A 14,361-nucleotide genomic window follows, 5' to 3' on the forward strand; every position below is an offset into this window, starting at 1 on the left:
TTTTCAATTTTCCTTCATTCTCTTACTATCTTTATTTGAAAAAGCAGAAATCTAAGCTTAGGAGCCAGCCCATTTTTGGTTCAAAAACCTGGATAGCATTGCTGATTGGTGGCTAGATTTAGCCACCAATCAGTAAGTGCAAACCAGGACCTAAACCAAAAAAATGGGCCGGCTCTTTAGCTTAGAGTCCTGCTTTTTCAAATAAAGATAGCAAAAGAATGAAGAAAAATTGATAATAGGAGTAAAATAGAAAGCTGCCTACAATTGCATGCTCTTTCTAAATCATGAAAGAAAGAAAAAAATGAGTTTAGTATCCCTTTAAGGAGAGAAAGATTTCTCCTCTTTTTTTTTTCTTCTACCTACAGTATGTCTGAACAACAATGCGCATTTGTACACAATGTATATGTGCTGGGTTGGGATTAGCAGCAAGGTTCCAGTAAAAAGACAAAACATTAAAATATACCCATTTCATCAAATAAAGTTGCACTGTGTATTGCAAGATGTTTCTCAGGTTAAAAGCTGCAGTTTTATGTTAAATTTTACTTTTTAAAAAGTTGTTGCTCTTGGGCATCATCTCAATGCCAACATCTCATACTGTAAACATGTAAAATAGCCACTAATGTATATTTGCCATCTATAATGTTGATATCTTGATGTTATAAAATAACAGCAGCTAACATTTTCCAATTACATAGTGAATACTTTCCACTAATTCATTCATTCATTCATTCATTCATTCATTCATTCAAATCTATTAAATAATTAATTTTACTGTAGTAACTTCTCTAAAAAACCAAACCAAAAACAAATGATACATAATGTTGAAAGTAGAATGCATGTGATTCTCATTAGGTACCTCTTTTATTATGCCTTTTACTTAGCTGTTGTTTTTAAGTTTATGTTTACATTGTGATAGTTACGACTGTAAAGTAATGTGTTTACTTGACAACTCCTGTTGTTTAGTCTCAAAGTGCAGCTGTTTCCAGACGAATTACAAGATATCCCAAACGTATGTCATTCTTGCCCTTAAAGGGATGTTAAACGCTAAATTTGTGCTAGATAGAATAATATTCACATGTGTGTTTTTAAAATATCAAATCATTTGTCTACAAAAATCCCATGGATGGTCATTTTTGTAGAAAAATCATTAGGTAAATTTTCTAATGGATTGTGATCGACTATATTATAAGTTATAATGTTGAAAAAAAATATTAGTAAAGTTTAAGTGTCCATAAAAGTAGTGGGTGCCACCATTTTTTAACCTAGGATTCCTTAGTGTAATTGTCTATTCTGAATTCAATTAGAGCAACTACAGTATACATGGTTGTGGGAGTCAGCAGTGTAAGTCGGGGGGTCTGAACTTCCAATTCTAACATGAATTGGAGAACCCAACATTTTTAGGATTAAATTAAAGGAAAAGGGCAAAATAAATAATGAAAGTGTATTGCAAACTTTTGTTACGAAACATTCTATAGTATAATCTCTAACGGCTAGATTTAGAGTTTTGTCGGTAACGACCCGCGTATCTAACGCTGGCTTTTTTCTGGCCGCACCTTTAAAATAACTCTGGTTATTGAGAGTCCACAGAATGGCTGCGTTAGGCTCCAAAAAAGGAGCGTAGAGCATATTTAATGCCACTGCAACTCTCGATACCAGAGTTGCTTACGGAAGCGGCCAGCTTCAAAAACGTGCTCGTGCACGATTCCCCCATAGGAAACAATGGGGCTGTTTGAGCTGAAAAAAAACCTAACACCTGCAAAAAAGCCGCGTTCAGCTCCTAACGCAGCCCCATTGTTTGCTATGGGGAAACACTTCCTACGTCTGCACCTAACACTCTAACATGTACCCCGAGTCTAAACACCCCTAACCTTACACTTATTAACCCCTATTCTGCCGCCCCCGATATCGCTGACCCCTGTATATTATTTTTAACCCCTAATCTGCCGCTCCGTAAACCGCCGCTACTTACATTATCCCTATGTACCCCTAATCTGCTGCCCCTAACACAGCCGACCCCTATATTATATTTATTAACCCCTAATCTGCCCCCCACAACGTCGCCTCCACCTGCCTACACTTATTAACCCCTAATCTGCCGAGCGGACCACACCGCTATTATTATAAAGTTATTAACCCCTAATCCACCTCACTAACCCTATAATAAATAGTATTAACCCCTAATCTGCCCTCCCTAACATCGCCGACACCTAACTTCAATTATTAACCCCTAATCTGCCGACTGGAGTTCACCACTATTCTAATAAATGTATTAACCCCTAAAGCTAAGTCTAACCCTAACACTAACACCCCCCTAACTTAAATATAATTTTAATCTAACGAAATTAATTAACTCTTCTTAAATAAATTATTCCTATTTAAAGCTAAATAATTACCTGTAAAATAAATCCTAATATAGCTACAATATAAATTATAATGATATTATAGCTATTTTAGGATTAATATTTATTTTACAGGTAACTTTGTATTTATTTTATCCAGGTACAATAGCTATTAAATAGTTAAGAACTATTTAATAGCTAAAATAGTTAAAATAATTACAAATTTACCTGTAAAATAAATCCTAACCTAAGTTACAATTAAACCTAACACTACACTATCAATAAATAAATTAAATAAAATACCTATAATTATCTACAATTAAACCTAACACTACACTATCCATAAATAAATTAAATACAATTCCTACAAATAAATACAATGAAATAAACTAACTAAAGTACAAAAAATAAAAAAGAACTAAGTTACAAAAAATAAAAATATATTTACAAACATTAGAAAAATATTACAACAATTATAAACTAATTACACCTACTCTAAGCCCCCTAATAAAATAACAAAGCCCCCCAAAATAAAAAAATGCCCTACCCTATTCTAAATTACTAAAGTTCAAAGCTCTTTTACCTTACCAGCCCTGAACAGGGCCCTTTGCGGGGCATGCCCCAAGAAGTTCAGCTCTTTTGCCTGTAAAAAAAAACATACAATACCCCCCCCCAACATTACAACCCACCACCCACATACCCTTAATCTAACCCAAACCCCCCTTAAATAAACCTAACACTAAGCCCCTGAAGATCTTCCTACCTTATCTTCACCATACCAGGTTCACCGATCAATCCAGAAGAGCTCCTCCAATGTCCTGATCCAAGCCCAAGCGGGGGGCTGAAGAGGTCCATGATCCGGCTGAAGTCATCATCTAAGCGGGAGCTGAAGAGGTCCATGATCCGGCTGAAGTCTTCATCCAAGCGGGAGCTGAAGAGGTCCATGATCCGGATGAAGTCTTCTATCAACGGCATCTTCAATCTTCTTTCTTCGGGAGCCATCATCTTCCATCCGATGCGGAACATCCTCTTCTCCCGACGCCTACTCGCCGAATGACGGTTCCTTTAAATGACGTCATCCAAGATGGCATCCCTCGAATTCCGATTGGCTGATAGGATTCTATCAGCCAATCGGATTTAAGGTAGGAATATTCTGATTGGCTGATTCCATCAGCCAATCAGAATATTCCTACCTTAATTCCGATTGGCTGATAGAATCTTATCAGCCAATCGGAATTCGAGGGACGCCATCTTGGATGTCGTCCCTTAAAGGAACCGTCATTTGTCGGGAAGTCGTCGTCGGAAGAAGATGGGTCCGCGGTGGAGGTCTTCAAGATGGAGCCGGTCCTCATCGGATGAAGATAGAAGATGCCGCTTGGAAGATGATGGTTGCCGGTCCGGATCTACTCTTCTTCCCGGATAGGATGAAGACTTTGGAGCCTCTTCTGGACTTCTTCAGCTGTCGGATGATGGATGTCTAGCCCCCGCTTGGGCTTAGATGAAGATTTTGGAGCCAGGACCGATCGGTGATACCCGGTGAGGTGAAGATAAGGTAGGAAGATCTCCAGGGGCTTAGTGTTAGGTTTATTTAAGGGGGGTTTGGGTTAGATTAGGGGTATGTGGGTGGTGGGTTGTAATGTTGGGGGGGGTAGTGTATGTTTTTTTTTACAGGCAAAAGAGCTGAATTCTTTGGGGCATGCCCCACAAAGGGCCCTGTTCAGGGCTGGTAAGATAAAAGAGCTTTGAACTTTTGTAATTTAGAATAGGGTAGGGCATTTTTTATTTTGGGGGGCTTTGTTATTTTATTAGGGGGCTTAGAGTAGGTGTAATTAGTTTAAAATTGTTGTAATATTTTTCTTATGTTTGTAAATATTTTTTTATTTTTTGTAACTTAGTTCTTTTTTATTTTTTGTACTTTAGTTAGTTTATTTCATTGTAGGTAATTGTAGGTATTGTATTTAATTCATTTATTGATAGTGTAGTGTTAGGTTTAATTGTAACTTAGGTTAGGATTTATTTTACAGGTAAATTTGTAATTATTTTAACTATTTTAGCTATTAAATAGTTCTTAACTATTTAATAGCTATTGTACCTGGTTAAAATAAATACAAAGTTACCTGTAAAATAAATATTAATCCTAAAATAGCTATAATATAATTATAATTTATATTGTAGCTATATTAGGATTTATTTTACAGGTAAGTATTTAGCTTTAAATAGGAATAATTTATTTAATAAGAGTTAATTAATTTCGTTAGATTTAAATTATATTTAACTTAGGGGGTGTTAGTGTTAGGGTTAGACTTAGCTTTAGGGGTTAATACATTTATTAGAATAGTGGCGAGATTCGGTCAGCAGATTAGGGGTTAATAATTGAAGTTAGGTGTCGGCGATGTTAGGGAGGGCAGATTAGGGGTTAATAAATATAATATAGGGGTCGGCGATGTTAGGGCAGCAGATTAGGGGTACATAGCTATAATGTAGCTGGCGGCGGCGTGCAGACGGCAGATTAGGGGTTAATAATTGAAGTTAGGTGTCGGCGATGTTAGGGAGGGCAGATTAGGGGTTAATACTATTTATTATAGGGTTATTGAGGCGGGAGTGAGGCGGATTAGGGGTTAATAATTTTATTATAGTAGCGGTGCGGTCCGCTCGGCAGATTAGGGGTTAATAAGTGTAGGCAGGTGGAGGCGACGTTGAGGGGGGCAGATTAGGGGTTAATAAATATAATATAGGGGTCGGCGGTGTTAGGGGCAGCAGATTAGGGGTACATAAGTATAACGTAGGTGGCGGTCGGCAGATTGGGGGTTAAAAAATTTAATCGAGTGGCGGCGATGTGGGGGGGGCTCGGTTTAGGGGTACATAGGTAGTTTATGGGTGTTAGTGTACTTTAGAGTACAGTAGTTAAGAGCTTTATGAACCGGCGTTAGCCCAGAAAGCTCTTAACTACTGACTTTTTTCTGCGGCTGGAGTTTTGTCGTTAGAATTCTAACGCTCACTTCAGCCACGACTCTAAATACCGGAGTTAGAAAGATCCCATTGAAAAGTTAGGATACACAATTGACGTAAGGGGATCTGCAGTATGGAAAAGTCGCGGCTGAAAAGTGAGCGTTAGACCCTTTTTTTAATGACTCCAAATACCGGCGGTAGCCTAAAACCAGCGTTAGGAGCCTCTAACGCTGGTTTTCACGGCTACCGCCAAACTCCAAATCTAGGCCTAAGTGTTTAATGTTAACAATATTAATAGCCACAAGGGACATTAAAGTCAAAATTAAATTTTCATGACTAAAAAAACTATGTAAGTTAAAAAAACAAAAAAACATCAACTTTTCAATGTACTATAATTATCAAAGCTTTTTATATGCACAGTTTCTGACTTTTTAGAGTTCCCAGTATATACTGTATGTATATGCGTTTGTGATAGGCTGATGGCTGCCACATGATATACGGAGCAGCGAAAATGGAAGTATGGCCTGTGTTACAAAAGTTTGTTAAAAAACACCTTGAAATTCTATTTTTTTTTTTAATTCAGCAGGATAATAATTTATACAATCATACACTTCCAGCACAATTTCCATTCTTGTGTGAATGTCACATTAATTAAAAAAAAGCCTCTTATCATTCAGTCTTGTAATGTGTTGAATTTGAGTGATAGAAAATTAATTAAAAATAAATCATTTTAGAAACTTACATTAATTATGAATGAATGAATGTTATTTATATGTAAAATCCTTATTAAAGGAACATTTTAATGCAAAGAAATGACCTTGGCTATGTGTTCAACCCTGCAAAGAGGTTAAATTCATAGGTAAAGTCCACTTTCGGATCAAACTGGTAACCCAACAAAGAGTAACCTAAAAAATACTTACACATTTTGGGTTTAGTGTCCCTTTAATTTGAGTGCTAAGCACTTTCCCACCTGGGTGCTAAGATTTTTAAAAAAAATTTTAGTTTTTGAACAAACATTTTTTTTAACTTTTTTTATTTTTTTTTAAGACCACCATGACTTACACTGTTGGAAAGTTTAGGCGATTACCTTTCCAATGGTGGATCTTGGGGGTCTGTAGCTGCTTAGATGCCTCAGATACAGGTTTCTAAGCAGCATGCCCCCTGCTCCTACACTTGACGTCATCACGTTATTACGTGTGACGTCACCACGCAAACCGGGAAGCCCCGGCAATGCCTGTCACTCTACAGGCACGATCGCCAGGGTAGGAGCCCCCAGATCTCCCTCAAGGTGGGAGAGTGCTAGTGACGGCTCTGAGCTGTCATTAGCACCAGAGTGGGAAACTCTGTGACGGCTCATCCAAGATGGCATCTCTTCAATTCCGATTGGCTGATAGAATTCTATCAGCCAATCGGAATTAAGGTAGAAAAAATCCTATTGGCTGATGCAATCATCCAATAGGATTGAAGTTCAATCCTATTGGCTGATCCAATCAGTCAATAGGATTGAGCTTGCATTATATTGGCTGATTGGATCAGCCAATAGGATTGAACTTCAATCCTATTGGCTGATTGCATCAGCCAATAGGATTTTTTCTACCTTAATTCCGATTGGCTGATAGAATTCTATCAGCCAATCGGAATTGAAGGGATGCCATCTTGGATGACGTCACTTAAAGGTACCTTCATTCTGTGTTAGCCGTTGATTGAAGAGGATGCTCTGCGTCAGATGTCTTGAAGATGGACCTGCTCCGCGCCGGATGGATGAAGATAGAAGATGCCGTCTGGATGAAGACTTCTGCCCGTCTGGAGGACCACTTCACCTGGCTTGGATGAAGACTTCTCCCGGCTTTGTTGAGGACTTCGGCCCGCTTGGATGAAGACTTCTCCCGGTAAGGTGATCTTCAAGAAGTTAGTGTTAGGTTTTTTAAGGGGGTATTAGGTGGGTTTTAGAGTAGGGTTGGTTTTGTGGGTGATGGGTTTTAATGTTGGGGGGGTTTGTAATTTTTTTTACAGGTAAAAGAGCTGATTACTTTGGGGCAATGCCCCGCAAAAGGCCCTTATTATTTTCTGTAATTTAGTGGGGGGGTTTTGTACTTTAGATAATTTAATTTAATTGTATTTAATTGTTGTTAAATTAGTTAATTTATTTAATTATAGTGTAGTGTTAGGTGTAAAAAACTACAACTAAACACCACATACTCTTAACCATCTCCGTGGAGATGTTGCCTGTGCAACGGCAAAGAGAATGACTGGGGTGGGCAGAGCCTAGGAGGGACTATATGGACAGCTTTTGCTGGGCTCTTTGCCATTTCCTGTTGGGGAAGAGATAATTCCCACAAGTAAGGATGACCCCGTGGACCGGACACACCAATGTTGGAGAAAAGCCCTTTTAAGGGCTGGTAAAAGAGCTGGTTACTTTTTAATTTAGAATAGGGTAGGGACCTTTATTATTTTGGGGGGCTTTGTTATTTTATTAGGGGGCTTATAGTAGGTGTAATTAGCCTAATATTCTTGTAATCTTTTTTATTTTTTGTAATTTTTTGTAATTTAGTGTTTGTTTGTTTTTGTAATTTAGTTTAGTTTATTTAATTGTATGTAATTGTAGGTAATTTATTTTATTAATTTATTGATAGTGTAGTGTTAGGTTTAATTGTAACTTAGGTTAGGTTTTATTTTACAGGTACTTTTGTATTTATTTTAGCTAGGTAGTTATTAAATAGTTAATAACTATTTAGTAACTATTCCACCTAGTTAAAATAAATACAAACTTGCCTGTAAAATAAAAATAAGCCCTAAGTTAGCTACAATGTAACTATTAGTTATATTGTAGCTAGCTTAGGGTTTATTTTATAGGTAAGTATTTAGTTTTAAAAAGGAATAATTAAGTTAATGATAGGAATTTTATTTAGATTTATTTAAATTATATTTAAGTTAGGGGGGATTAGGGTTAGACTTAGATTTAGGGGTTAATAACTTTAGTATAGTGGCGGCGATGTTGGGGGCGGCAGATTAGGGGTTAATAAATGTAGGTAGGTGTCGGCAATGTTAGGGACGGCAGATTAGGGGTTAATAATGTTTAACTAATGTTTGCAAGGCGGGAGTGTGGTGGTTTAGGGGTTAATATATTTATTATAGTGGTGGCAATGTCCGGTTAGGCAGATTAGGGATTAAAAATGTAATTTTAGTGTTTGCGATGTGGGGGGGGCTCAGTTTAGGGGTTTATAGGTAGTTTATGGGTGTTAGTGTACTTTTTAGCACTTTAGTTAAGAGTTTTATGCTACGGCGTTGTAGTGTTAAATTCTTAACTACTGACTTTAAAATGCGGTACCAGTCTTGACAGGAGAGGGTCTACCTCTCACTTTTTGTCAGACTCGTTATACCGGCGCTATGCAAGTCCCATTGAAAAAAAAGAGGATACACAATTTAAGTAAGTGGATTTGTGGTATTTCCAAGTCTGGACAAAAATTGAGTGGTACACCTGTACCTGCAAGACTCGTAATACCAGCGGGCATTAAAAAGCAGCATTGGGACCGGCCAACGCTGCTTTTTAAGCCTAATGCACAACTCGTAATCTAGCCGAATGTTTTTTGTTGTTTCTAGGAGGTAACGATTTTGATCTCCAACAGCAAAAGCATTTTAAGGGACAGTCAATACCAGAATTTTTGTTGTTTAACAAGATAGATAATCCCTTTATTACCCATTTCCCAGTTTTGCATAACCAGCACAGTTATAATAATACATGTTTTACCTCTGTAATTACCTTGTATCTAAGCTTCTGCAGACTGCCCCCTTATTTCAGTTCTTTTGACATTTGCATTTTAGCCAATCAGTGTTCACTCCTAAGTAACTTCACATGTGTGAGCTCATTGTTATCTATATAACACACATGAACTAACACTAGTGGTTAAAAACTATCAAAATGCATTTAGATTAGAGGCGGCCTACAAAGTCTAACAAATTAGCATATGAGCCTACCTAGGTTTAGCTTGCCACTAAAAATACCAAGAGAACAATGCGAAATTGGTGATAAAAGTAATTTGGAAAGTTGTTTAAAATTACATGCACTATTTGAATCATAAAAGATTATTTTGGACTTGACTGTCCCTTTAAGCATTATGATCACTGGAACAATACACTGATAATATCTACCAAAGTCCAGAAATTGTCCTGTACTGAAAATAAGAACAAGATTGTGATCCATGCCAAAGTTAGGGTTAGTAATTTAAACATTATCGAATTGGACATTTATTGCATTAGAATTATAAAGGTCAGCAAGCCTCACTTGCAAAAGGACTCAAATGTCAGTGTTAAAAACCTGTTCATAGGCAGGGTATGGCTATCAGATTTTAACCCGAGAGGAAAAAAATAACATAACAATATAAGAACCAGTGTTCAGCCTTTAAGAAATATTCTTAACAGTGGACAAGACAACCAATGCAACAGTTTACCAACTCTAACGGTCAACTCTCTTCTACACTTAGGCCATGATTTAAGGATATCAATATGCAAATGTGTAAGATAATCATTAACATTATCATCCCATCTAGGCTCAAACAGAGATCTAAAATTCTTGATCTGCATGCAACTGTTTTATGAACTTCTCTCCTAGAGTTTTTTTGGCTGAAGGCATTGAAAAGGAGGATGTATAAAATCAGATTAGCATGTATGGGAAAACATTTTGTTTATGGAATAATTAGAAGAAGCATTTTATTCTTTTTTCTTAGGACTTATGTACTGTAATCCTACCTAAAAGCCTGTTTAATTCTGCTCGTGGAAGTGCACGGAATGCTTCATCAGTTGGAGCAAACACAGTAAAGGCGCCTTCTCTGTTTAATGTCTCAGTAAGTCCTGCAGACTGGATTGCAGCCACCAGCATACTACAAAAATAAAACAAAATGGACATGAATTGTATTATGTAGTTATGTTTCTTTTAGATTGAATAAACATCACCATACTAGAGAATGGAAAAGTAAAACAATATACTACAGTGTCATAGAGGAATTAGAAGTTGCATAATTTATCATTTAAAATCCCATAAAGCAGAATAAGAAGTTAGAGAATAAGCAAATAAGATGTCAAAACATAGCTGAATGAATTTATTGCAAAGAAGAACCTTGTTTAAGGGAATCCAGAAAGAAGAAACAATGATGTAAAACAGTTGTGGAGAAAGTGTTTGAGAGACCGATAGTATGTATATATATACAGTATATATATACAGGTGGCCCTCGGTTTACAACGGTTCAATTTGCACCGTTTCAGAATAACAACCTTTTTTTCAGTCATGTGACTGCTATTGAAAAGCATTAAGAAGCAGTGCATTGATTAAAATAGCCAGTAGATGGATCTGTCCGCTTGTGTTGCAGCAAAGATATGCAAGCCAAGCAAGCTGAAATTAATCAGTTTAACCAGACCTGAGCTATAGAGCTGCTTGCAAAGGAACAAGATCTTTCTGTCTATAAATCAGTCCAGATTGGAATGCATAGAAAGAACTGTTTGCAGAAAAATGCAAGTAAAGTCTTTGTTGTGTGATTATTTTAATAGGTTTATAATGCTGTTTAGCAAATGTTTGTGTTAATTTAACTTAGTTTAATTATATATTCTGCGTTGTGTGATTATTTTATTAGGTTTATAATGCTGTTTAGCATTTAAAGTCTTCATTTCAAAGCTTTAAAAATAATGTATTAGGTGTTACTTATGCCACTTTTGAGAGGGGCCTGGAACCTAACTCCCTTACCTCCCTTTGACTTACATTATAAACTGGGCTACCTGTATATATATATATATATAGTATATATATATATATATATATATATATATATATATATATATACATACAAAAAAGGGGGTATTGACACACATTCATTTGCAAATAAACAAAAAAATTATTAAATACTACAAAGTAAGTCACCAACTTAAAAGGTGTCCAACTATTGACTGGTCCTAACACTACAATACTTTGCCTTTATGGGTTGAATCATTCCTGCTGTTTCTCTGTATAAATAGAATGAGACTCCCTGGCTTTATATGCAGCTTCAGTACATTGTAATGAGTACACCTGAGTTTGGGTGGGGTGCTTTAACCCCTTAAGGACCGGGGATTTTAGAGAAAAACTTGCACAAAAGACCAGAGCATTTTTACTATCACTCCGTTCAAACCGAAATAGAGCATTTCTTTTAGACAACCCAATGCATTGATTTAGGTCAATTTTTTGGTAATTTCATCTACTGTTTCGCCGCGTAATGCGATCATTTTGAAAAATATGTTAACTTTTTTACAAACTTTGTAGTTCTTAATTGTAGTCATAACACACATGGTTGTAAAAGCTTCTCTAGGATCTCCTTCATTCAGAAATAACAGACATGCATGGCTTTGCCTTTGCTTTTTGGTAATTAGAAGGCTGCTAATTGCAGATGTGCACCACACTTCAGAAATTCCTGGCAGCAAAGGGGTTAATAGGGTAGCTTGTAAGGGTAAGTTTAGCTGTAGTGTAGAGATTAACCTCCAAGCTGACCCTTCCCATCCCCTGATCAGTATCTGATCCCTCCCAAACATCTCTCATCCCTCCCTCAACCCCCAGTAGTCACCACCATCTGAGATACTGGCAGAAACCTGCCAATATAAAGTTTTAAAGCAATTTAAAAAAAATATATATTATTTAACTATTTAATATATATATATATATCCCCCTTACCATCCAATATCCCTGATCCATCCCAAACAGCTCTCTAAACCCCCCCTCTAACTATAGTGTCCGCCATCTTAGGTACTGGCTAGTGTCTGCCAGTACCCAGTTTTTGTATATTTTGATCTCTTTTTTATTTTATTTATTTATTTTAAAACAATTATGTAGTGTAGCAGCCTTCCTCCCCCTCCCCACCTCCCCCTCCCCACCTCCCCCTCCAAGCGATTGTTTAGTAGAGCCCACCATTCCCTCCAATAACATATTTTCTGTAGTGTAGTGGATCCCTCCCTCCATTAAACCCTTTTCTGCAGTGTAGAGGTCCCGCCTGCTCCATCTCTCCCGCCTGCTCCTGCTCCTCTTCAGCGATGGGTTGCCTACCCTCCTCACTTCTGACCTTCCCACACCACCAACAGTCGGCACCTCCACAACATGATGCAAAGAGGGACATAGAGTGTCTTTCTCTGCATTGGTGATCTGCTGCACTACTACTAATAGTGCAATCTCACTGCTGTCAGTGAGATTACGGAAGAAAGAGCCCAGGACATCAGCGCAGTACTGGTCCTTAACGGCTAAATGACCAATGAAGGAAGATGATCGGTCTCTCTTTTTTTAAATACAAATCCTCAAAGTTTGGTTTAGCACACCATACAAAAAGAGTATAAATACAATGAGACCAAATAGTTACAAGAAAGAGTGGATGTTTGCAAAAAAAAAAAAAAAAAAACATGTTTAAATGTTGCAAAAATTACCTGCAAAAATCATCTATGCTTTTTTATTAAAATTGGGATCTTAGTCACACAATATGGCAAAATACTGCTAAGCTAATATATGCATTTTTTTTTGTAACTTGAGAATTTAAAACCAGTGTAAGGAAATAATACACAAAACAACAGGGAGCTGTTCTCTATATGTAAGATATCAGACATGTCTGAAAGTGAAGGGAACCCATATTTTGAAGGTGTGTATGGGAACAGACCTATTATTTTGACTTGACGTGAAGAATATTATTGGAATTCCCCTTTACCACTAATGCTATCTGTTTCCCAGCAGTTAAAAGGCAGGGACTATCAGGGGACACTTGGTGCATATTTATTACACAGCATGATATGTGGTGCAGTGGTAAAATTCAAATGAGAAAAGCTATTCCTTAAGGCCAATAAATCATGTAGTTTCATAAATGAGATTCAGTAGCAAATCTGAGACATAGACAGGCCCGGACTGGACATAGGGAATATAGTGGGCCAGGGCCAGTTGTGGGCTGGGTCTGGTTGCCTTAGCCCCATCCAGTCATCATTTGTGTATGATGCCTGGGCAGCCCTGCCCTGCCTCTCATTGCCTTGCTGTGTTTGTGACCTAGTCAGAAAGAAGCAATTCCTCTTGATGATGCCTTTTGATGCCTGTGGGTGCCTGGTTTTGTGTGTTTGCCTGGAGTGCGTTTTCTGTCTATGTAGATGCTGACTGCCTGTGGATGTCTTTTGTGTGTGTTTTATCTTTGATAGTGCAGCTTATGTGTGATGACAACTGCTCAGGTGGCTGCTATTTTGAGTGATTGTGACTACACAGGCTAATGAGCAATACGTGTTTATTCTTTATTTAAATGTTAACTGTTTTTTTTATTACATTTCACTTTTTTACTTTTTAATGACAACCAAAAGGGTGTTACAAACTTTAATTAACTAGTACCTTATACTTGTTAGCTGTAATGTATGGTTAAATAACATAAATATTTTTTTCTAATTTCCCTTCTATGTTTCTTTCTCACCTTGCCTCCCTTTTAGTTTTTTTCCCTAGAGGAGCTTTATACAATATTTAAACACCGGGGGCAGGAGGGACTCTTTTTTTCTTATTTCTCCCCCTGCTTCTCCCTCCCTCTTAGTTGTTATCTGCATAGTCCACCCTGATGAGGCGGAGGACTATTCTGAGAAATTAATTAATAATAAAGATGAATAAAATTACTTTTCTTTTGTGGAATTTAGGTGGCATAACCTCTTCTGCCAAGAGAAAGCTGATTCTAAAACCATTAGGTATTTATAAACCAAGTATTGTACTCCTTCAGGAGACACATCTAAACACAGCTGAAACTACAAATTTAAAAAACAGATGGGTAGGAGAGTTTATTGCCACCCCCTACTGTGGAAGGAAAATGGGGACTGCATTTTTGTTGAAAAAAAAATTGTGATTATAAGATTTTATCCCAAGATATCAACCCACAAGGTAGATTTTTAATTTTAGAGTTACAAATAAACGACTAGATTTAGAGTTCTGTGTTAGCCGTCCAAACCAGCGTTAAGGGGTCCTAACGCAGCATTTGGCCGCCCGCTGGTATTTAGAGTCAGTCAGGAAAGGGTCTAACGCTCACTTTCCAGCCGCGACTTTTCCATACCGCAGATC

General features: G+C 37.3%; 1 protein-coding gene across 1 annotated transcript in view; it reads right to left on the reverse strand.

The window, feature by feature from the left end:
* Positions 1 to 14,361, reverse strand: part of TGFBI (transforming growth factor beta induced) — a 110,719-nt gene that overhangs the window by 20,555 nt on the left and 75,803 nt on the right. The window contains exon 12 of the mRNA XM_053717197.1: positions 10,035 to 10,165. Coding sequence (XP_053573172.1) covers positions 10,035 to 10,165 — 131 coding nt within the window. The remainder of the gene's footprint in view (positions 1 to 10,034; positions 10,166 to 14,361) is intronic.

The sequence above is a fragment of the Bombina bombina genome, chromosome 6 (assembly GCF_027579735.1).
Source record: "Bombina bombina isolate aBomBom1 chromosome 6, aBomBom1.pri, whole genome shotgun sequence".
NCBI lineage: Eukaryota > Metazoa > Chordata > Amphibia > Anura > Bombinatoridae > Bombina > Bombina bombina.